The sequence below is a fragment of the Octopus bimaculoides genome, chromosome Z (genome assembly GCF_046866305.1).
Source record: "Octopus bimaculoides isolate indiv1 chromosome Z, ASM4686630v1, whole genome shotgun sequence".
Classification (NCBI taxonomy): Eukaryota; Metazoa; Mollusca; class Cephalopoda; order Octopoda; family Octopodidae; genus Octopus; species Octopus bimaculoides.
Window position 1 is genome coordinate 31,900,879 of NC_142944.1, and position 27,128 is coordinate 31,928,006.

Here is a 27,128-nt window from a genome sequence, read left to right on the forward strand (position 1 = left end):
ATATATATATATACATATATATATATATATATATATATACATATATATATCTTGGCAAACAGGACACAGTCGCGTGTCGATAAGCCAGCTGGAGGGGATGTCCTCCTGGGCCTAAAAGCAACAGTAACATCCACCCCTAGGGGTCAGCCACACTTAAGTGGCAATATACTGCACTTTATCGTGCAGTTACTGTTAATACTTCATTTAGAGAATTAACATTGCTTGTTTTCACCTTTTCGATATCAGTGAAGAATTTCACTGGAAAAGAAGATATAAGATTGCCAGGTTTTTGTCTCTCTCACCAAGGTCAGCGGCTATCGAACGCCGACGAAGGGAAATAACCCTGAAATCCGGATCCGTTCGTGCTGCAGATGTTGGTGAGAGGGATAACTTCCCTTGGCAAACAGGACACAGTCGTGTGTCGATAAGCCAGCTGGAGGAGATGTCCTCCTGGGGCTAAAAGCAACAGTAACATCCACCCCTAGGGGTCAGCCACACTTAAGTGGCAATATACTACATATGCATATATATATATGCGTATATATATATATATATATATATATATATATATATATATGCATATATATATATGCGTATATATATATATATATATATATTTATATATATATATATGCATATATATATATATATATATGCATATATATATCTAGATATATATATAAAGGATAAAAAGTTTTGGATGGTACAACAATGCACTATAATATAAAAAATGTACTATATACCTGTTGTAATTTAGTTATCCGTAGTCCGATGATATTTCAGAATACAATTCCTTCTTCAGATATTCTTAGATGATTCCAAAATATCATTGGACTATAGATAACTAAATTACAACAGGTATATAGTCCATTTTTTGTATTATAGTGCATTGTTGTACCATTCTAAACTTTTTATCCTTTACAAACAATACACAATGCTTCAAGCGAACTACAATACTCTCTCTCTCTCTCTCTCTCTCTCTCTCTCTCTCTCTCTATATATATATATATATATATATATATATACATACATACATACATATATATATATATATATACATATATATATATATACATATATGAGAGAGAGAGAGAGAGAACACACACACAAATATGTATATTATTAATTTTTATAAATCCAGAGAAGGATTTGATAATGTCTTACACTGTCACCTGCAGAAGCTATGAGCAAAAGTGTTAGTGAGAGCTGTACAAACTATGTATAGTGGTGCAATCAACAATGTGAAAGTCAGTGAATTCAGCAATGAACCTAGCATTCATATAGGGATTCATCTGGGCTCAATCCTCATCCCTCTACTGTTCATTATAATTCTCCAAGCCATAATAGAAGACTTTACCAGTTGCCCATGGGAATTCTTATATGTTGACAACCTAGTTCTTATAGCTGAATCTGTAGAATTGGAAAAGGCACAAAACTAAGAATTGAGAGCCTTCTAAATAAATTTAGCAAGTAGGAGAGAAGACATCTTGGAAATGTCTAGGCTGAATATCTAGAAAAGGAGTAGGTAAATATTTCTCATGATGAACCCATTATAAACTACTATACTGCATGACTGGTCCCTTTGTTGGGTTTACACAGAGTATCGCCCCACTGCCTCTTTCTCCCATATATTCTCCTTATCTAATAACTGGCATAAAAGTATTTCTATTCCTCTTCGTTTTCAGTCTTTCAAAGAACACTTTTCTTAAATGAAGTCTCAATTTTTTTCTCACACACTACCTTACAGTCCAGAATGCCTCATACTTCTGCTCCTTTTACATTACAAACAATGGCTAGCTTCTTACTTTTGCCTTCTTCTCTAGCTAAGTACACCTGATGTTTAGTTTCTCTTCCTACTACTTGTTATTTCTCTTTACTATTTCATTTCTTCCAGTCTTTCCAGATTTGTTTATTATTTCTGGCTCTATCTACAAATTTATTCCACCCTCATATCACTCTCTTTTTTGCCACTTTGCACAGTCACAAATTTGATATATTGTTCTCAGTAAGTTGTCCCATAGAACCTTCCAGCATTCCTCTGTTATAATTTTCTATCCTCCCCACCCCCTGTTTTCTTATCATAAGCTAATTAGAACTTCACTGAAATTACATATGGTTGTTAGCTCTTTCAACTTCTCCAGATAGATAGATGGACCCAGAAGTCTTTAACCATTAGTCTATGTCAGAAATTCTTCAGAGATTTATTATTCATAAACCATCTGTCTATTTTATTTTCTGATGAATACAAAGTCTATTTGGATTGTTTCCTGCTTATATAATTATATATATTGGGAGGTATGAAAATGTAATATTGCATTTCATATAATGAGTTCAGATCAGCATGAAATTGGTAACTTGTTGAATGCACTGCATTATTCTCAGAGGAGAGTTCATGATGTACCTATTTTCCTTCTCTATAGAATTTCTCAATCTACTTGAGATTAATCTTGTACAGTGGACCAAAGTTTAATAGGCCAATGGGATAAGTCCCTAATGCTTTAATGCAGATCCTCTCCAATGGCTGTTTTCACTGCTTCATTACTGAGAACAGTTGGTCTTGCTGATCAATACTTATCCAAAAGATGGAAATTTCAGTCTTTTAATTTGTTAAACCACCTTTGACATTTTGGACCACTCACATCATCAGAATATACAATACCTATGTTTTCTCTTACACATGTGGCATTTTTACCCTTATGAAATTTAAAAAGCATGCAATGCTGAATATGCAGTTCACTAAAGTCCTTATTTTCCATGGGCTATCAGAAGGAGCTTATACACACACAGTACATATCTACATTAATATTTGATCATTAACTCTATGCTGATTGGTTGATTGCAAGGATACCTTTTATTGGATTATAAACTATTTGTGGTATGATGTCAGACTATTTTAAAGTACTTAACTTTTCAGCATATATATATATATATATATATATACACACACACACACACATACACACATAAATGTGTGTGTATATATATGACAATAAAACAACCGAAAAGATGGGTGATGTGAAGATGGACAGGAAAAAACAAGGACAGGTCATTCACATCCTCCTCTTATCAGTCAAGTCCCAAATTATCCTTGCAGTTTTGGGCAGTCACACTTGAGACTGTTCAAATCTGGCTGCCCCAAAAAATCTAAGCTAAGAGCATTAAAATCTTTGAGAGAGAGCAAGTGAATGCGTATGACAACAAAAACAAAAAAACGGAGAACACGTTACACAATTACAAATACTAATAAGGACAAATCAAGTTGAGCTAGCATGTATAGTGAAAGCCTTGGGGCAGAAACAGAGATAAAAGTCAAGAGACAGAAATATAAGAGATGCTTTGTGGCCAGCAGTCAAGCCAAGAAGAAAAGATCATGCCTGACCAAACACCAGTCACATGGAAGGAAAAGAGAGAGGTAGGGGGCAGAGAATTAAAGGATTAGGGGAAGAACGAGAGAGAGAGAGAGAGAGAGAGGAAATCAAAGGAGCATAGAGAAAGGTACAAGGGAAGGAAGATAAATGAAGAGGAAAGGTAGGAATTAAAGAAAGAGAAGGCCAAGAAATGTGAGAGAGGGGGTGCAAGAAAAAGAAAAGAGGAAAGAAAGAAGTATGAAGGGGACTAAAAGAGTAAAAAAGCCATACAAAATTTAGATACATACAAGGTGAGCAAAAGTGTACATACACTGCTATTTATATATATATATCCAAAAAATGGAACAAGAACGCATTCGTCAATCTGTCCGGATGTTTTATTGTTGTTTGTTGTGTTCTTATTCCAATTTCTTGATTTATATATATGTATATATATAGCGGTGTATGTACACTTTGTAAGTTAATGTATATATATCATATTTATATATACATATAGCAGTGTACATACACCTTGTATATAAACATATATATATATATACACACACACACACACATACATATATGTATGCCTCTCTCTCTCTCTTTTTATCTATATATATTCTTAATGTATGTATGACATTCAGTATTATTTGAAGATTTCTTGTCAATAGAGAAAGAAGCAGTTTCTGACCTAGGTTCAAGGCTCCTTCATTGGAATTTCAACATCAACAGGGTATTTTTGCATGGATGTGTGTATATGTGCAGTATTTGGAGTCAGTGCATATGTGGGCTTGTATGTTTTATGTATGTATTCTTATACATGTAGTTGCATATTTAGACTGGGCATGTATATTTAAATGATAAACTTATGTAAAGAATTGCAGATTTTTACAGTTCCAGTGATGATGTGGATCTGTAGTCTGCAACTCAGCTTTCTCCTTTCTGGTTTTGAGAAGTCTAATTTCTCAAGATTGGTATTTAGACAGTGTGTTACATATCCCAATACCCCAATAATTACAGGTTTAAACCTGAACTTGTAAACAGGGTAGAGTAACTGTAGATTTCTCAATAGTTCACCATAGGTATTTTCTTTTTCACTGGTCTTTAGCTTTATGATAACATCAACTGGGCAGCTGATTTTCACAACTCTACATAGTTTCTCTATTCTGTCCCAAATGACTATGTCTGATCTATAATATTTACACTGGGACAGAAAAAGAAAAAATGGAATGAGAAGAAAGAAAAAGAAAGCTAGAAAAGTACTCAGAGAGCGCAGACCTCTGCCAAAGCAGCTCATTTTAAGATAGATACACGAGTAAAATTACTAATAGAGAAACAAAAATAAACTTTGGAAACAGCAACAACACCATAGGCTATGTGGAAACGATGAACGTGTTTTCAAGGGAGATAATCAAAGAACGTAACATAGCAATACTTCATATAAAGTATGAAAAATCCTTCAAGAATCCATAAAAATTCCCAGATCACTACCAAAATTTCATCATCTGTTCCTTGTGTCATTACCAACTTTTCCTGCAAGTTTCATCAAAACCATTCACAACTTTTTAAGTTATTTTGCACAGAGACGGACAGACAGACAAACCAACGCCGATGAAAACATAACTTCCTTCCTTGGTGGAGGTAATTAAGATGATGATGAGGATGACAGTAGATGGTAAAATTTATGACATGCATGTCTAATCCAGAGAGGGTGGTATTTTCCATTTCAATAAAAGACACTTGTTCAGATGTTTACATTTAATAAAAGTTTCAGATCTAGAATTTAGTAGGTCAAAAGAGTTCTTAGATCTGAAATGAATACAAGATTTTTCAGTTAAACAAAGCCTGCATCTTTATGATTTGTTAACTTATGGTATGGATCGTTCCACAAAGCTCCTCTTAATGGTGTGTAGTGTGTAGCTGGCCTTCAGAACCTAGACATGGTTAGCTAACTTTATAGCTTTCTTCTTATTCAGCAGGTGGTAAACATATTTTTTTTTTAAATCACTCTTGCATATACCAATGTACTGATCTAAATTCTAGACCTGAGATTTTTAATAAATGTAAGCATCTGGACAAGTTTCTTTATTGAACTGGAAAACACCACACCCTCTAGATTAAGCATTCAGTCTCATAAACATTGAACTTCTCCTCATTGAGATGATTTACACCAGCTATTTTAATTCTAATTAGAATAGGCCAAAGGAATGCAACTCAATTTTCATTTTTCTTTTACTCATTCCACATTTTCTTTTTATCTTCCTCTTGTCTTCTCTCATTTTTTTCTCAAAGACCAGCATTCTTTCTTGTTTTTTTTTTTTTTTTTACCTTAGGGCCAGCCATGCTGTATATTTCAATCTGAAAGATTGCTTGGAAACACATAGCATGCTATACAAGTTTGTCTGATCTTTGTATTTTGAAAGCCTGAAACTAGTAGTTGTAGCTCAAATTTAACCCATAAAGCACTGGTATTTGCACTTACATCGCATGGACTGCTGAGCACATTTTATGAAAATGTGACTACCATGCACACATAAAAAACAAAAAATAGTTTAAATATTTTCTTAGTATATAATGGCAAGTTTTACGTCATCTGAAAAGTCATTAGTTGAACTGTTAGTCCTTTTCCATTCTGGGGGGGGGGGGGGGGGTATCAGCGTGTTTGAGTGACATTGTCCATAAATTAAATGCATCTATCTGGGCCATGATTGTGGCCAGTCGACCTGTGCCTGACAGTCATGATCATGGCCCATCGCGCTTTATGTGTTTACACACACACACACACACATATATATATATATATATATATATATATATATATATATATATATATATATATCATCATAAATAAACAGGGATTAGCATTGAGTTGCTTCTCCAACATACTGAAAGTTTAGAAATAGCAGTCAAATATTTGGGTTGAAGATTGGAATAGTGAAATTTTCATTCGCTTAACCATGAAACGATTCGTATCCAATTAACTAAAGACTTGTTTTGTTTACGCTTTTCCCTCCGGTTTTTTGTTCTATGTGTGCCATAAATATTGCCATCCGTTTAGAGAAAAATTTGTAGTTTAGAATCAGTAGTTCTTTGACTGCTATTTCTAAATTTTCAGTATGTTGGAGAAGCAACTCAATGCTAATCCCTGTATATTTATGATGATAAATGGTTTTACCGATAAAGGTTTTTTCATACTGAACTACTTGGCAAAATTGTTAATTATTAATTCTATTATTAATTGATGATTCCCTGCCCTTATTCTTGTATATTTTATATATATATCTATATATATATATATATATATATATATATATAATACAAAGAATAGATATACATGTATACACACATATATGTACATACTTACATCTACATGTGTATATATATGCATATCAGGGTACAGGACGTTAGAACAATAAACTACAGACAACGGAACGAACACATAGGAAAACGGAAAGCCACTTGGAATATCCCTTCATCAGCTGTCTCTATTCTATCTAGACGTTTCGTATATATAAATGAAAGACAGAAGGTGGAATATACAGGAATTTATTATTAATCACGACAATTGTTTCGACACATCTAGCATCAATTCCCTTTGGGTGCAGATATGTCTCGTAGGGTGATAAATAAATGAATACAACTCGTTAAAATGACTGTTCTGCAATGTAACTTTCCGTTTTATGGAGAGAAAAGCAGCCAAATGGAGGAAATATCTTCGTTTATATAGATGATCAAAAGTAAAATCGCAGATGACAAAAAGAGAAACAAACACTCAATCCATCAATAAAAGTATCAAAAATAACTGTTAACACATATGGATGTATAAATGCCCTTGGGCAAGCTGTATGGCACAAGTACACTTGCTTATACAAGCATCTGCAAAAATGTGAGCATACGCACATGTGAGGTTTGGTGCACTCATGATCACAAAGTTAGTTATTTACTTGGTGTTTATAAGAATGGGGAGGTTAAAAGTAAACTTAAGTTAGCCATACCTTAAAGTAAATTAAATTAAGTTAACGGTTACTCAAAATTCATTCCCAATGCATTGTGCAAAAGTACATTTATATGCATGTAGGCATCTTGAGAGTCGTTCAGAAATTCTATTAATTATCTTCTCGTTAGTCCACAGAATAGACAAGGATTCCTCAGAGCAGAGATGGCGTCTCCTGGAAATTATATTGTATGGTTTTTCATACCTTACATTGGGCAGACAGCTGATTCATTTAAGAATTGTTATCGTAACTATGCTGCCAGCTTTAAGACAGTCAATAAGAGAAATTCAACGGCTTTGGCAGATTTTGTATAGCAACTGAAGGAGGATAAAATGAAGTACACCATTAGCTGGTCTATACTAAGGTATGCTAAACCATACAATATAATTTCCAGGAGATGCCATCTCTACTCTGAAGAATCCCTGTCTATTCTGTGGACTAATGAGAAGATCATTAATAGAATTTCTGAAGAACTCTCAAGATGCCTACATGCATATAAATGTACTTTCGTACAATGCAGTGAGAATGAATTTTGAGTAACCGTTAACTTAATTTAATGTACTCTTAGGTATGGCTGACTTAACCCATTACCTCCCATAATTCTATTAACTGGAATTTTTTTATGCAACTTTGATTTCTAGCATAAAACAGCCTTAGAAACACGCTGGAATGATTAAAATAACATTTTAAATAGAAATAAGCAAGATATTGGGTGAAAAATTAGCAAACCTCATTTGAATATCAGAGAAATATACCTAGTAGATATAGCAAAAAGGTTAGATATGTGTAAATATTGACAGATAATTACGAAATTTGTAATTTTTAAGTGATCTCATATGAAATCACTGGTAGGTAAAGGGTTAAGTTTACTTTTAACTTCCCCATTCTAATAAATACCAAGTAAATAACTCGCTTTGTGATTATGAGTGCACCAAACCTCACGTGTGCGTATCCTCACATTTTTGCAGATGCTTCTATGAGCGAGTATACTCATGCCATGCAGCTTGTCCAAGGGCATTTATACATCCATACCTGGATTTTTAATACTTTTCTCGCTGGATTGCGTGTTCGTTTCTCTTTTTGTCATCTGTGATTTTATTTTTGATCTTCTATATAAATGAAAATATTTCCTCCGTTTGGCTGCTTTTCTCTCTACAAAACAGAAAGTTACATTGTAGAAGAGTCATTTTAATGAGTTGTAATTATTTATCACCCGACAAGATACATTTGCACCATTGGATGCTCTTGAACCAGTTGTTGAGTGTCTCACCCAAGATGAATTGATCCTAGATGTTTTGAAACAATTATCGTGATAAATAATAAATTCTCGTATATTCTCTCTTCTGTCTTTCATTTGTTATATACCTAACGATCTCTCTGAAAGTGACTGTGCTTTACCAGTAAGCTTCCAGGTGTAAACCATTCGTCTTAGTATATATATATATATATATATATATATATATATATATCCATATGGGTTAGGTTCCTGTAATAAGCCTACAAAACTTTAAGTTACATGGAGCCCAAATCAAACTATTTTTACATAATAATAATAACAATAATAATACTGGCTAAGAAGGAATATATTCACAGACACGACAGAGCTGGGACCTATATACACTGGAAGCTATGCCAACACTATGGAATAACAACAGAAAAAAGATGGTATAAACACACACTAGAAAAGGTCACAGAAAACGAGAAAGCAACCATACTCTGGGATATGCCAATACACACAGATAGAGAAATTAAGGCAAATAGACCAGATATAGTTGTCAAAGATCATGAAGAAAAAAAATGCTTTCTAATTGATGTATCAATACCAGCAGATGACAACGTTTCCCTAAAAGAAATGGAAAAACTTTCAAAATACAAAGACCTGGAAATAGAGGTAACTCGAATGTGGAATCTAAAAACAGAAGCAATTCCTATCATAGTAGGTGCCTTAGGTATAATAAAAAAATATTCAGACAAATACATAACAAAAACACCAGGACTTACAAATATATATAACATACAGAAAATTGCACTACTGGGCACTGCACACATCCTACGCAAAACACTTTCAATACAGTAAGCATAAGAGCATCACAGCAAACCACAGCACATACCCAAGGCACACAGAGCTGCGCTTGGTAGTGAAGTGAAAGCACGTTATAAAAATAAAACTACTGAACAATGATAATAATAAATAATAACAATAATTATATATATTATGTGTATGGAAAAAGAGAGAGAGAAGAAAAGATGTATAAAATTCCCAAAGTAAGACAAGTAATTCTGTGACAAAAACACAGAACGTATCAGGCAAGTTAACTCCTCACCAAGGAAAGGAATACATCACTCACACACACACACACACACACACACACACACATATCTGTATTTTAAAGTTGTATTTCCTGAACTAGTTACCCACTATTAAAACAAAGGATTCAAAGTGTTAAAGAGCTGAGAATTTGTATTTATTTAAGAGGATTTTTGCTACATTCCTTAATATTTCCAACTTAAGATATTCTCAGGTTTGCCTCATCATATCAGCATATCGAAAAAAAACTACCTAAATAAACATATATATACGCACACTAAAATAAGCATACATATATATACATATTTGATATAGAGTTTAGCAAATAATCTGCCACATTAGCATGACTGATATCAATCTTATAATCTATATTAGGAAGTCTTAAAATACTGAGATTCCTTCTATGTTAGAAAAAAAATAAATAAATTAAATAAAAGTGTTGAACCATGTTCTTGAACACCCTGGATCACATACATCTATATATACATAAGAGGGTGCTGGAAAGTTCCTGGCTTTTGGGTAAAAGAAAATACAGGCAGATCAGTTAATTATATTTTTCAACATACTCCCCTCTCAGATTCACATACATATTGCAGCAGTCCTTCAGTTTTTCTAAGTCCTGTAAAAGGACTTGGAAGGTTGGACTTCCAACCAGGCCTTTCATGATATCCTCTTAAAGCCAGGAACTTTTCAACACCCCTCGCCTGTGTGTATATATATATACATACATTTATATATATATATATATATATATATATATATATATATATATATACTGAGGGTGATAAATTGAATATTAATTTCAATTTAAAACCAGTGGTCTAGCATATAAAAAAATCTGATATATATATATATATATATATATATATATATATATATATAAAACATATTTCCTGCTGACATCCTTCTTTCATTCTTACTATCAAACCCTGCTCCCATCAGACCCTATTATTTACCACTGACTACCTTCATCCACTATTTACCTTTAACTGCCACCACCCATTTCCTATTCCTCACTTACTCTCCTGCACCACCCTGCAACCTTTATCTATTCTTCCCAAGCCTTCTGCCACAACTCTCTTCTATACATCTTCTTGGACATCTTACCTTGAAGGTAAACTCTGATACCTCATCATCATCATCTGCATCTTTTTTTCATGCATAACTCCACCTATCACCATATTTGGTTGATAATCTCTTGAAATATCAGGGCAAATTTAGGAAAAATCTTCAAAGAATGTAAATTAAAAAGCATCATACAATCTATCATAAACTTTGGAAACTCCCAAACTTTTATAGTTGAATCTAAATAGTGGTAAATCTCACTCAAGCAGAAAATTCAATGAAAGAGTACGTTTACACTAATAGAAATTCCACAAATAATAATAATAATAATAATAATAATAATAATAATAATAATAATAATAGTAATAATAAAAATAATCCTTTCTACTGAAGGCACAAGGCCTGAAATTTTAGGGGTGGAGCTAGTTGATTTTATTGATTCCAGTGCCTAACAGGTATTTATTTTATCAACCCCAGAAGGATGAAAGGTAAAGTCAACTTCGGTGGAATTTGAACTCAGAGCACGAAGACAGACAAAATACCACTAAGTATTTTGCCTGGCATGCTAATGATTCTGCCAGCTTGCCACCTTAAATAATAATAATAATGATGATGATGATGATGATGATAATAATCCTTTCTACAATAGGCACAAAGTCTAAAATTTTTGGGGAAAGGAGCTTGTCAATTTCACTGACCCCAGTATTTGACTGTTACTTATTTCATAAAACCCCCCAAAAAATGAAAAGCAAAATCAACTTCAGCGGAATTTGAATTTAGAACGTAAAGACAGATAGAAATGTTGCAAAGCATTTTTGTACAGTGTACTGACAATTCTGCCAGCTCACATTATCTGTAGTATTAACAGAAGAATGTATAAGATATCCTTCAACAAAGAATTATTCAATTATATTGCACATTAAAACAATGGGGTACTAAAAGTAATGTTTGAGTGAAACAGTCTTCCAATCTATCTAAGAAGGCAATACCTTCAAATAGAACTGATTTGGTCGGGGATGATCCCAGTTCAATATATTCCAGCATGGAAAGTAGCCATTATAAAATTATGAGGGTGATGAGGATGATGATATCAAGAAATTTGCTTTACTTCACACTGCATGGCCATGTGGTTCTGGGTTTCATTTCACTAAAAGCCAGATTTGAAAAAGTGTCTTCTACTGTAACTCCAAGTTGGCCAATATTTTGAAGGTAAAAATCTGATTGATGCAAAATTAAACTGTGTAGAAGCCTGCAATATGATGTAGTCCAACCCCCATGCCAGCATAGAAAACAAACGTTAAATGATGATGATAATAATATGTATATATACACACACACTAACATATATATATATATATATATATATATATATATATATATATATATATATATATTATATATATATATATATATATATATATATATATATATATATAAAATGATGATGATGATACACACATACATACGCATAAACATCTATAAACACAAACCTACATGCATAAATATGTGTGTATATATATATATATATATATATACACACACGTATATACACACATATGTATATATATATATATATATATATATATATATACATACACACACACACACACACACACATATATATATATTTGTTTTTATGCTGTATTAAAAACAAACATTAAACTGAATACCATTCAGTAGAGTAACATGTTTTATTTTACAAGGAAAATGTTGGCAGCGTCTTTGAAGTTTTAGCTTTTTAACCTTCATCATAACTTTCACACCCACCCCTGTGAAAATAACAAACACACATTTATTTTTACATCCATTTTTCCATGCTAGCATGGGTTAGATGAAAGTATGACTGAGGTAGTAATTTAGCCAGATGCTCTTGCTGTCACTAACCCTTACTCGTTCTTTTTTTTTTTTCCTTTTCAAATAAGGGACTTTTCTTTTATTTCACATGTCTTCAAGGCTGCAAAGCCAGCAGAAGCTCAATGACAGGAGCAATGACAACAACAAACACAACTGTGTCATTACTATATCCACTCACAATGCTTTGGCTGGCTCTAGGCTATAATAAAAGACACCTGCCCAAAATGCTACTTAGTGAAACTGAACCAAGACAATGTTACTGTGTATCAATACTTAAAATATAGTTAATTTTATATGTTGCCAGTGCCGGATCGTTGCCAGTGCCACTGGACTGGCTCCTGTGCAGGTGGCACGTAAAATACACCATTTCGAGTGTGGCCATTGCCAGTACCGCCTGACTGGCTTTCATGCCAGTGGCACGTAAAAGCACCCACTACACTCATGGAGTGGTTGACATTAGGAAGGGCATCCAGCTGTAGAAACTCTCCCAAATCAGATTAGAGCCTGGTGCAGCCATCTGGATCACGATGATGATGATGATGAGGATGATATAGGGGGATAATTGGAGATTTCACAGCTGTTTACTCTGCCTTTCGCATTGCTCTTATCAAAACAAATGATCATTAATTTGAAGTTGATACTGTTGTAAACATTTGATGAAAACAATGTTTATAAAATAAGCGAAATATTGTCATATTTTTATTAATTTATAAATAAAAAAGACAGATGGACAGACTGGTAGATGTCAACCATTGCACACTTTTATCTGCTTATTTAATTATTAGATATTAGAACATAACATTTTTATAAAGTTTGCTTTTACCAAATGTTTACAACAGAATCAATTTCCTAATAATGGTGATCAGTAGTTTTGATATGAACAAACACTGAACTCCAATAAACTGTTATCTTATATTTATATTTTTCATGGAGGAGGATAGCTGCGTGAAAAAGTGCCACACCCTAACAGTTGAGGGAACCCGTGGAAGAGGTAGGCCCAGGAAGACCTGGGCTGAGGTGGTGAGGCAAGACCTTCGTACATTGGGCCTCACCGAGGCGATGACTACGGACCGAGACCTTTGGAAATGGGCTGTGCGTGAGAAGACCCGGCAAGCCAAGTAAGATCGTTGCCAGTGCCCCTGGACTGGTTCTTGTGCGGGTGGCACATGAGATGCACCATTTTGAGCGTGGCCGTTGCCAGTACCGCCTGACTGGCTCCTGTAGGATTTTCGAGCGAGATCGTTGCCAGTGCCCGTGGACTGGCTTGTGCGGGTGGCACATAAAAGACACCATTTCGAGCGTGGCCGTTTTCGTGCGGGTGACACGTAAAAGCACCCACTACACTCTCTGAGTGGTTGGCGTTAGGAAGGGCATCCAGCTGTAGAAACTCTGCCAAATCAGACTGGAGCCTGGTGTTGCCATCCGGTTTCACCAGTCCTCAGTCAAATCGTCCAACCCATGCTAGCATGGAAAGCGGACGTTAAACGATGATGATGATGATGATGATATATATATATATATGTATATATCGTTCAGACTTTTATCTTTTACTGGTTTCATTTATTAGGCAGTGGCTAGGCTGGAGCATCGCCTTAAAGGGTTTGTTAAACAAACTAACCCCACCACTTATTCTTAAGCTTGGTGTTTAATCTAGTGATTATTTTCGCTGAACTACTAAGTTATGGAAATGTTAACAAACCAATACTGATTGTCGAAAGGGAGAGACACAATACAAACAACAGGATTATAGTTTTTATCAACCAAAATACACCCTGTGTGGGGGTTACAACAGAAGACACTTGCACGAGGTACTATTCAGCAGGATTGAACCCAAAAGCATGTAGCTACAAAGTGATTTTAACAACTCAGTCATGCATATATATATATATGTATATATATATATATATACAAACATATATAATATACACACATATAGTTATATATATATATATATATATATATATATATATACAAACATATATAATATACACACATATAGTTATATATATCATCATCATCATCATCAACATCGTTTAACGTCCGCTTTCCATGCTAGCATGGGTTGGACAATTTGACTGAGGACTGGTGAAACCGGATGGCAACACCAGGCTCCAATCTAATTTGGCAGAGTTTCTACAGCTGGATGCCCTTCCTAACGCCAACCACTCGGAGAGTGTAGTGGGTGCTTTTACGTGTCACCCATACGAAAACGGCCACGCTCAAAATGGTGTCTTTTATGTGCCACCCGCACAAGCTAGTCCAGGGGCACTGGCAACGATCTCACTCGAAAATCCTACGGGAGCCAGTCAGGCGGTACTGGCAACGGCCACGCTCAAAATGGTGCATCTCATGTGCCACCGGCACAAGAGCCAGTCCAGGGGCACTGGCAACGATCTTACTTGGCTTGCCGGGTCTTCTCACGCACAGCACATTTCCAAAGGTCTCGGTGAGGCCCAATGTACGAAGGTCTTGCCTCACCACCTCAGCCCAGGTCTTCCTGGGCCTACCTCTTCCACGGGTTCCCTCAACTGTTAGGGTGTGGCACTTTTTCACGCAGCTATCCTCATCCATTCTCACATGTCCATACCAGCGCAATCGTCTCTCTTGCACACCACAACTGATGCTTCTAATGTTCAGCTTTTCTCTCAAGATACTTACACTCTGACGGGTATTCACATTGACATTACACATCCAACGGAGCATACTGGCTTCATTCCTTGCAAGCTTACGTATGTCCTCAGCAGTTACAGCCCATGTTTCACTGCCATATAGCATGGCTGTTCGTACGCATGCGTCATATAGTCTGCCTTTTACTCTGAGTGAGAGTCCCTTTGTCGCCAGCAGGGGTAAGAGCTCTCTAAACTTTGCCCAGGCTATTCTTATTCTAGCAGCTACACTTTCAGCGCACCCACCCCCACTACTAACTTGGTCGCCCAGATAGCGGAAGCTATCGACTACCTCTAGTTTTTCACCCTGGAATGAGATAGAAGTTGTTTCCTGTTTGTTTACAGTCTTTATTGCACCTGAACATCTGCCACAAACAAAAACTAACTTGCTAGTTAACCTGCCTTTGATGTTGCTGCACCTCTTATGTGTCCATAGCTTGCACCGGGTACATCTTATAGAGTTACTACCTACTCTTTTTCTACATACTGAGCAGGGCCATCTACCTGAAGGGGTTTGTGTTTTATCTACCTTCCTACTTATTAGGATTTTGGTTTTAGCTAGGTTGACTCTAAGGCCCTTCAATTCTAGACCTTGCTTCCACACCTGAAACTTCTCTAGTTCTGATAGTGACTCCGCAATTAGGGCAAGGTCATCAGCATAGAGGAGCTCCCAGGGGCAACCTGTCTTGAACTCCTCTGTGATTGCCTGGAGGACTATGATAAATAAGAGCGGGCTGAGGACGGAACCTTGGTGGACCCCTACCTCTACCCGGAATTCATTGCTGTACTCATTTCCAACCCTCACCTTACTGGCAGCATCTCTGTACATGGCTCGCACAGCTCTCACTAACCATTCTTCTATCCCAAGTTTCCTCATTGACCACCAGATAAGGGATCGGGGGACCCTGTCAAAGGCTTTCTCCATGTCAACGAAAGCCAGGTACAGAGGTTTATCCTTAGCTAGGTATTTCTCCTGCAGCTGTCTCACTAGAAATAAGGCATCAGTAGTGCTTTTACCTGGCACAAACCCAAACTGCATCTCATCTAAATTGATTCGCTCCCTAATTAGTTGGGCTATGACCCTCTCTGTAACTTTCATAACCTGATCTAACAGCTTGATGCCTCTGTAATTATTTGTATCTAAAGCATCACCTTTATCTTTGTAGCAGTTGACTATGATGCTGCTACACCAGTCATTTGGTATGACTCCTTCGTGTATCACCTGGTTCGTAATACAGGTGACTAGGCTATAGCCAACACTGCCAGATATTTTGAGCATCTCTGCAGTGATTCCTGATGGGCCGGGGGCTTTCCCGGTCTTCATACTCTTAATTGCTTTATCTACCCTGGTACTATCAACTCGGATAGCTGGTCCCTCTATTGGGTCGACATACGGTAGGCTCTCTTTCTCCCATTCATTCTCTTTATTAAGCAATCTATCGTAGTGGCATCTCCAGACCTCTTTCTTTGCATCCTCATTTAGTGCAAGCGTACCATCATCCATGCGAACACATTTCTCTCCTACAACATCACTATTCTCTGTCCTACACTGTCTTGCAACACGAAATACCTCTAGTCTTTGGTCCTCACAGCGCAGAACATTGGCAAATCTTTTCTTATCTGCTTCCCCTCTGGCTAAATAAACCTGTCGCCTAGCCTCCCTTCTGGCACATTGGTACAATTCCCTGCTACCACCGTTCTTCCAGTCCTTCCAAGCCTGTTTCTTTTGTCTAATAGCCCTGTCTACCTCGTTCCACCACTACGTTACTCTGGGTCGGGAGGGGACCTTACACCACCCACAAATCTGGTCGGTGGCTTTCAACAGGTTGTCCCGCAGAAATCTCCAATTGTCTTCCATGTTGTATAATGCTATATCCCCTTCTATTTCGTTAAATGCTTCAAGTAACTTGTCTCTAAGTCTCTGTCCATTTCCAGGGTCTTTAAGCTTCCACACCCTTCTCCTCCAAGCCGGTCTAATTCTGGGCACCCATTTTGCCTTGATCCCAAAGTCGCTAACTACTAACCTATGTTGTGGGGTACATTCTTCGCCAGGGTAGGTTTTGGCATTTATAAGCCGCCCTCTTTCCCTATTTCTGGCGAGGATGTAGTCGATTTGGCTAGAGTGTCTGCCGGAGCGGTAGGTGACTAGGTGACTGGCAGGTTTCCTGAAGTTGGTATTGCAGACCATAAGATCGGTTGCATCACAGAACTCCAGCAGTCTGGTTCCCTCCTCGTTGCGGGAACCGAAGCCATAGCCTCCATGTATGCCATGGAAGCCTCCAGCACGACGTCCGACATGACCATTGAAGTCTCCAGCCACAAAGAGAAGGTCCCTGTCACTCGTCGACGAGGTAGTTTGCAAGAGGGTGTCATAGAATTGGTCTTTCAGACCATCTGGTAGCCCCGGTTGAGGTGCATAGGCTGAGATGACAGTAGCTAATCTATGATGAAGCACTAGTCTAATCTTAAGTACTCTGTCACTTACTCTAACGACCTCGATTACCTTATCCACCCATTTCTCCGCTAGAAGTATTCCTACGCCCCCGACCCCGTCAGTGTTCCCTGCCCAGAAAATCTTGTACCTGTGTTCTTTGCCTGTGAGGAACCTCGCAGAACCTCCTCTCCATCTTACTTCCTGGATGCAGCACATATCTACGTGTCTCCGTTCAAGCATCTCAACAATTTCACCAGATCTACCTTTCAGCGTGCCGACGTTGAGAGTGCCAATCCTAACAGTATGGGTGTTGGGGTTGTGGGCCTGTAGCCTGGGAAAGGGAGAAGCAGTGTCGTGATATATATATATACATATACATATATATATACATATACATATATATATATACATATACATATATATATACATATATATATACATATACATATATATATATATATATATATATATATATATATATACACACACGCACATATACATACACACATATATAGACCAATATATATATATATATATATATGATGATGATGATGATATACACACACACACACACATATATATATATATATATATATATATATATATGTGTGTCCGTTCGTGCTACGATCACGATGAGAGGGATAACTTCCCTTGGCAAGACAAACAGGACACAGTAGTGTGTCGATAAGCCAGCTGGAGGAGATGTCCTCCTGGGGCTAAAGCAACAGTAACATCCACCCCTAGGGGTCAGCCACACTTAAGTGGCAATACACTTCACTTTATCGTGCAGTTACTGTTAATACTTCATTTAGAGAATTAACATTGCTATATATATATATATATATATATATATATATATATATATATATAGGTGAGAAAGTTGGTATGTGAAAGCACGTGGCTGGATGTATAACAGATAATAAGAGTGAAAAAACTACAGAAGACTTGTGTTATATGGTTAAAGTATATATTTAAATTTTGTCAGAAAAATGTTATAAAATTTTGGTATATAAACATTCTTTTACTTGTTTCAGTCATTTGACTGCGGTCCTGCTGGAGCACCACCTTTAGCCAAGCAAATCAACCCCAGGACTTCTCTTTTGTAAGCGTAGTACTTATTCTATCAGTCTCTTTTACCAATCTGCTAAGTTACAGGGATGTAAACACACCAGCATCGGTTGTCAAGTGATGTTAGGGGGACAAGCACAGACACACAAACATACACACGCACATATGTGTGTGTGTATATATATATATATATATATATATATATATTTATATATAAAAGTTCATATACATTTATAAACATAATTAAGGGATCAGCAAATATTTGCTTCACCATATACCGAAGTTCAGAAATAGCAGCTAAAAAAGCTGAGACTCCAACAGATAGCATTACTTGTAACTCACAAAGGCAAAAACAAGAAGAAAAAAACAATGAAACTAACCATTACGAAGTTAATCGTAGACACGTTTCTGGATTCTGAGTGATAAATACTCAATTTCCTTCATCAATACGATATTCCAGTAGTAAATTCGACCATGCTAGCATACCGAAGGGCTTGGTAAAAATTATTAATTGTTGATTTATTAATAAACCTTTACCCTTTTAATTTGTAATAATTTATATATATATATATATATATATATATATATATATATATGTGATGGGCTTCTTTCAGTTTCCGTCTATCAAATCCACTCACAAGCTTTGGTTGGCTCGAGTTTATAGTAGAAGACACTTCCCCAAGGTGCCATGCAGTGGAACTGAACCCGGAACCATGTGGTTGGTAAGCTAGCTACTTATCACACAGCGACTCCTATTATAAATATACATATATATATATATATATATATATATATATATATATATATATATATATGTATATATACATACTAGTTTAAAAGCCACCCTATCGAGCAGCTTTTAAGCAACTGACTCCAAATGGGAAGATCCGCAAACAGATCTCTGACTTGTTATGCAGAATTTGTTGCATTGCTTCTTCCAGAGTCATATTCCAATGATGATCATATTCATGGCAACAAATCATGTAAAAATAAAAAAAAGACACCAAAAACAATTGCAATAATGAAAACATAGGAATCCAAAATTTCAGGTTGCAGGTCCAGATTCAGCCCAGAATGTTTTTAATTTACTCACAAAGTCAGCCTGATTCCAAAGTAGTATGATATGTTAGGCTATGGCCTCTAGGAGTAAAGTTGAAAAAGCATGACACACTGACATTCACATTTATTATATTATACTAGATGGACCTGTGAAAAATTCATGGAAAACAAAAAATGCAAGCATCTGTAAACAGTGTACTGGTGCCATGAGAAATGTTTGTATATTATGACTGTCTGTCTTTACGTTCTGAGTTCAAATTCTGCTGAGATCAACTTTGCCTTTCGTCCTTTCAGGGTCAATAAATTAATTATCAGTTGTGTACTGGGGTCGATCTAATCAACTAGCCCCCTCCCCTCAAAAAATTCAGGCCTAGAAAAGTAAATTGTGACAGTTAGAGAATACAGAAAGTAATGTAACACCAGTGTTTATATAATCCAACCAAAATATCACAGTTACACAAATGTAAACAGAATTACTATTTAACCTTAAAATGCACCATACATATTTAAAGAACCTTAATGTACAAATTGAAATGTAAAAGAACAAAATAATAAATGGATTTATGAATGAAAGTTTTAACTAACCTAAACTATACACACACACACAAATACATTCATATATATATGTCTCGAGTTGTATCTGTAATTCAAAGAGGCAAGCCTTGTCATATTGTGTGGGGCTGAATCTCCCTGAGAACTACGTTAATGTTATGCATGTCCGTGGAGTACTCAGCCATTTTGTGAGTTAATTTTATCCTTGTGTAGTAATGAAAAGTGAAACTGACATCCAATATTTGCTGTGTGTATGTATCTATGATGAACTTCTCTTTGAATTTGTGTATCTGCTGTCTCTCTCACTTTCTCTTTCACTTTCTTTGTGTCCCTCTTCTCTCCCACATATGATTTAACAATGTGTATATGTATCAACTTCTCTTGCGATGTGATAAACATTAAAAAACACAAAACGAACGCAGTCACAACTCACTGTCTCTTTCATTCTCTCTTTCTCTCTCACTCACGTTCTCTCTTACTTTCTCTGTCCTCGTCTCTCTTGCTTTACCATTTCTTTGAAGTAAGTGTGACACACACAACAGGTAAGTACAAAAACAAAAAGTTGACATATTAATATTATTGATATTATATTATTTTATGGTGACGAGCTGAGCAAAATACTTAGCGGTATTTCATCTGCCATTAGGTTTGGGGTTCGAATTCCACCGAGGTCGACTTTCATCCTTTCGGGATCGATAAAATTAGTACCTTTTATGTACTAGGGTCAATGTAATCGACTTAGTCCCTTCCTCCAAACTTTGAGGCTTTGTGCTTCCAGTAGAAAGGATTTATTAAAGTTTAAAAAAGTGTGACACACTGACATTCAATTTATTATATTAGATATGTTTAATTTTGGAGAAACATTATTTCATTTAAAGTGTATTTTATATGTGTGTGTGTGTGTTTGTGTGTATGTATTAAAGAAAGCAAAAAATAAAACAAAAATGATAGTATTCAGTATGTTCATTCAGTGTTCAGTATATTAGCCACAGGAATTTGTCAGACATGATTAAACAAAGTTATACATCATCTCCCTCTTTCTCTCTCATTATTACTCCCACTGTCACCATCAACACTACTACTTTTAATAAAACATATATACCTAGATATATATACCTATATATATACAATCCAAACATGAACAAGCAAGAAAAAACAAGAGGACATGGAATAAGTACAGTGTTATTGGACGCTCAGGAAAGGAAAGAAAAGAAAGAGGATTCCATGTTTCGAGCGAGTGGGGCTCTTCATCAGAAATATAGAAAAAGTCCAAAGAAGGGAAGACATTAAACGACAACTATGATGTATTTGTATATATATATATATATATATATATATATATATATATGTGTGTGTGTATATATAAACACACACACACACACACATATATATATATATATATATATATATATATATATACACAAATACATCATCATCATCGTCATTTAACGTCCACTTTCCATGCTGGCATGGGTTGGACGGCTTTACAGAAGGCTGCACCAGGCTCCAATCTGATCTGGCAAAGTTTCTACAGCTAGATGCCCTTCCTAACGCCAACCACTCCGAGAGTGTAGTGGGTGCTTTTATGTGCCACCTGCATGAGGGCCAGTCAGGCAGTACTGGCAACAACCATGCTCAAAAGGTGTTTTTTACGTGCCACCTGCATGGTAGCCAGTCCGGCGGCACTGGCAACGACCACGCTCAGAAGTTCTGTTTTACATGCCACTGGCACATGTGCTAGTAAGGTGACGCTGGCAACGATCATACTCTGGTGGTGCTTTTAACGTTCCACTGGCACAAGTGCCAATTAGGGGTCCATTTTGCTCGATTAAAGGCAGTGCTCTAGTATGGCCGCAGTTAAATGACTAGAATAAAAGAATAAACACACACACATAGAAAAGATAGATAGATAGATAGATAGAGAAATATAAGGGTGTTTGTATATTTACGTGTGTAATTTGTTAATTGATAGCCTCATTTATGTTTATTCTCCTTTTTTGGGACTATTTGGCAATTTATTTAGTCTTCTCACCTCTCTCTCATACACACACACACACACACACACACACATATATATATATACACATATTCACACAAACGTGTGTGTGTGTGTGTGTGTGTGTGTGTGTGTGTGATCATACATCACACTGTCTTTTCCTTTTATTTACTACCTATCTTTTGTCCTCAATGCCTTTTTTCTCTGTCTTACACAAGTGCACACACATATAGACACATTCTCAGAACCCCTCTCCCAATCTTTCTCTCTTAAATCCTGCAACCACCACTCTCACTGAAATCAGAACACCCTTTCTGATATAATAATACATTTATTAATGAAAGAAAGCATATATACAGCAAAGTGAAGTGGAATCAATACAAGTGATAGGAACCTTTTTAAAACACAATCAGATATTACACAGATAAATAAATAAAATAGAAAGTTAGCAGTTGGAGGAATGAGTGAAGAGTGGTAGAACAGGGCAAGGGGTATGGGCAGGGAATAAAAGCACAGGAGGTATACAGACTAATCAATAGTTATTGGTCAACAAAAAGCTTTTCATGATGAAAATGTCCCATCATCTAGTCACAAGAGCCAATCAATAATCCTTACATAAAGCTAACAACCTCAGATGACAAAGGTAACTAGTTGTATTCTTTGAGGTGAATACAACAATCACTGGATGTTAGAATACATTGACTCTTCTTCAACAGTCTAGATTTGGTCAAGTGTGCTTGAGAGTACCAAGAAGATGGGAACCATTAGCAAAGATGGTGGTGATGGGAGAGTGGTGATGGTGGTGGTGGTGGTAGTAGTGGTGGCAGTCATATCCACCTAGACAAGAGGGAAACGTAAAGTCACAGTTAAGTCAGTGTCTCAGGTATTGAAACAACCTGATTCCAATCATGCACAGTACTACCAATACTACTAGCAACACCATCAAAACAACAGCAACAACATGAGGAGGAGGAGCCTTTACACTGTCATTCAATTTGTTAGAAATAACAGCTAAATCACCTTAAAAATCAAATGCTTCCATCTTTATTTTTTATTAGTTTGACACTGGAGAAAATAGCTGTGCCTGTGGCTTTGACTGGACTCAAGCCTAATGAGAATGTTGCAGTTAATTGAACTGATATGAGTTGCTGGCTGCAGGAACATGGCAAGAGGGAATGCCAGGGAAATGGACAAAATGTTCTTAGAAGAAAGGATTGGGCATGAAACCGACCAGCATTGAAGAAAAAAGAACATTGTTGGAATGGTAGAAGACTGAAGAGGAAACAACACATCTGTGAGACAGAAGTAGGGGTACCAATTAGTTGGGTAGTCTTAGCTAATGACGAATTCATTGGATTACATAATCATAAATGCCCTTAAAACAGTAAGATGGCTATGGTTGGGATGATTTTGATCAAATGTTCTTTTTTGATCAGATACCACTTCGAATTAGATTAGTTTCAAGGGGTTCTTAATCTAGTGATTCTCAAACACCCAAATGATAGCCCATGAAAATAGTGAAACTTGAGGAAATCGAAATCGAACTAAATTCAACGACTGACACCCATACCAACGTCATCTCCTTCATTGGACACAAAACTTGGCTTGCGAAGACCTGTTGGGGCAAGCGAAAGCAAAATCGTGATGGCACCTGTGCCCAACGTCGCTTTTCTGGCACTTGTGCCGGCGGCACATGTAAAGACATGCAAGCAAGATCGTTGCCAGTGCCGCTGGACTGGCTCCTGTGCAGGTGGCACGTAAATTACACCATTTTGAGCGGGGCCGTTGCCAGTACCGCCTGACTGGCCTTCGTGCCATTGGCATGTAAAAGCACCCACTACACTCTCAGAGTGGTTGGCGTTAGGAAGGGCATCCAGCTGTAGAAACTCTGCTAGATCAGATTGGGGCCTGGTGTAGCCATCTGGTTCACCAGTCCTCAGTCAAATCATCCAACCCATGCTAGCATGGAAAGTGGACGTTAAACGATGATGATGATGATGATGATAACTGTTTCTATCTAAGGCATCACCTTTACCCTTGTAGCAACTATTATACCAATCATTATGGATAACCTGGTTAGCTATACTAGTGACTAAACTGTATCCTACTCCACTAAATATCTTAACTGATTCAGCAGTAATTCCTGATGATCCAGGAACTTTCCTTGTCTTCAGATTCTTAATTGCTTTATCTATCATACAACTGTCAACTGTGGTGGCTGGTCTCCCAGTTGGATCCATATTAGGAAGGCTCTCCTTTTTCCATTCATACTCCACATTTAGCAATCTTTCACAGTGGCACTTCCATACCTCTTTCAAGAAATGCAAGTTATTATACTTGAAATTATCACTGAGGCCACAAAGTACAACCTTTTCAATTAATTTGCATATAAACAAACTATGGATAATTGGTTGATAATTAGTCTAAGTGTCAGGGCAAAGCCTCGTCTTTTTCTAATAATAACAATACTGATGGAATCTTCCAACTAATCGCCGAAACCAATTTTAAAATTATAATTATCACTATCAATAAGAAGCTTTTTATTTTCTACTTCTTCCTAATGTAAACTACATAATAAATTTTATTGATTTCTGTCAAACTTAAACCAACATGGAAAAATGAATGTTAAACATTAAATGAATGTTAAACTAATGCTGAAAATAATTGATTTATAATATAAAAATTATATATAAAAAAGAATGTCAAACATTTCATGCTAAATATAATCATGGCTTTGAATAATTTTGTGACACAGTTCTGTAAATATGCTGTTACAGCAACACTGTAATTCACAGTAATTACAGCAAGTGGTGTTTGAATTTATGATTAAAGATGGCTTCTTTTATTTTATTAATTTTTTTTTTCTTAAGAAAAACAAAAGAGACAATATTTAATATCCGATCATCAATAGAGCTGGATTGATTTATACATGGAATTCTAATGGAAATGTATCGATGATTCATTGGTTTTCAAGAATGTAATGAAACCAAGATTACTTAGAAAGCAACAATTCTATTTAGTAGATAATACCATTCTCTCCTCTGAGATGGAGTAATTGATTTGATAAGTGTGTCAAATATCAATTGGCAAACTCTCGTCCAATCAATCACATATTCTATCAATGAAGACATGAGCCGATTCCAATTAAAACACCATTAAAATAGGACATAAATGAGGTGAAGTCAAAGATTGTATATATTTAAATGCTGTTCAATCAAGGTGAAGTTGATATATGTCAGGTGTATCTGATATCAACAGTGGTTAGGTTAATAAATTGAAAGAATATGGAAGTCTGGATGGTTTGTTCATCATCCCTGTAGTAATATGTGGAGTTTAATAGTGGTTGACAGAATATTATTAATGGAGAAGGGACAAAGAGTACTGAAGATAAACAGATGATCGGTGTATATCAGAATTGACAGAACAAAGCATTATTAGAGTACTATTGATGTTGAATAGCATAACATATAGTTTGTGTATGGAAGAATTAGAATCAGATGGTAAGCACTCTAAGTATAGTGTATTAGATGGTTGAGAGAGGTGATGCTTCTCAAGTGCAATATTTTCTTTATATTCATTCAGTCAGCAAAATATTACTCATAAGAGTACAGCACAAGTAAATTCAAAGATCTATAACGACAATAATCTATCAAACCGAAATAAATATGACTGCTATGTATGTTACTGACACTGACCAGTTAAAAGACAGTGAATTTGAACTCAGTGTTTCAAGGATCAGATTAACCAAATGAGGAATGACATTTTAACCCTTTAGCATTTAAACTGACCATATCCAGTCCAAATATTCTGCCCGTTTTATGCTCAAACTAACCAGATCTGAACTTTCACACCTACTCTGCAATGTCATTCTAGAAATATACACTCACATCATCAAAATCTTGAAGCTATAAGATAAAGCAGGATTAATTCAAAACAATATGAATAAATAAGTATTAGACAGAGTGAACTGAATGCTAAAGGTTTAAAATGGCTAATGTACAATCATTGTGGCAACTCCAACAATTATAGTAACAATAATAATTTACATTGAGGGTGTCAGTACTATAAAAAACACTGGTGATGGTTCCAAGTAAATAGCAACCAGTAACTCTGTAAAGTGGTTGGCATTAGTAATGATGATGATGATGATGATGATTGATGATAATCCCAGAATATAACTGATATATATTTTACTAACCTGGAAGATTAGATGTCAAAACCCACCTCAAAAGAATTCTATTTCTGAAAGTAAATATTGTAAAGTTTTCTTTTTAACTTGGATCCACAACTCCTTGAGGGAGTTACAAGGAGCGCTGCCTGTGGTATGTCTTGGGCGATTTTGCATTGTGGAGCCCATTCCTCTCCTTCCCTGACTACAAGTGATTTCTTCCAGAAAGAGAGAGAGAGACAGATGGACAGAAGAAAAAGAGTGACAAAAAGAGAAGATCTGACATCAATGCGGGACTGGATTTTTTCTATCAACTTCAAGAAATTGAAATTGGTGAAATTTGAACTTAGAACACAGATCCAGAATGATTATCACGAAAATAATCTGATTTTTTTGGCAACTCCATCAGTTGGCCACCTGAAGAATCTACTTTCTGGGAAATGAGACACAGAGTTGAGGACTTTTATGATTCCAGTTAGATACCTGTAAAAAGCAAAATGTTGAAAAACATGGTTTGTGTATAAACTAACCTTATGCATGAATTTGACAGTTCAATTAACATCTTGATATATAGACTTCAGTATGACATTTCAATAGCAAAGATTAATGGGTAAGG

The 27,128-nt window shown here is 36.1% G+C and overlaps 1 protein-coding gene across 5 annotated transcripts in view; it reads right to left on the bottom strand.

Moving 5' to 3' along the window:
- Positions 1 to 27,128, bottom strand: part of LOC106884196 (uncharacterized) — a 142,508-nt gene that overhangs the window by 44,591 nt on the left and 70,789 nt on the right. The window contains exon 4 of one of the 5 annotated variants that reach the window (XR_016244736.1): positions 26,543 to 26,995. The exons of 3 other annotated variants lie outside the window; for them this stretch is intronic. Coding sequence is in view for 1 of the 2 variants with exons in the window: in XM_089365106.1 (XP_089221232.1) it covers positions 10,868 to 10,878 (11 nt within the window). In the remaining variant the exon portion in view is untranslated. Of the gene's footprint in view, positions 1 to 10,852; positions 10,879 to 26,542; positions 26,996 to 27,128 lie in introns of those variants that run through there. One more of the 5 variants, XM_089365106.1, reaches the window with a different exon arrangement.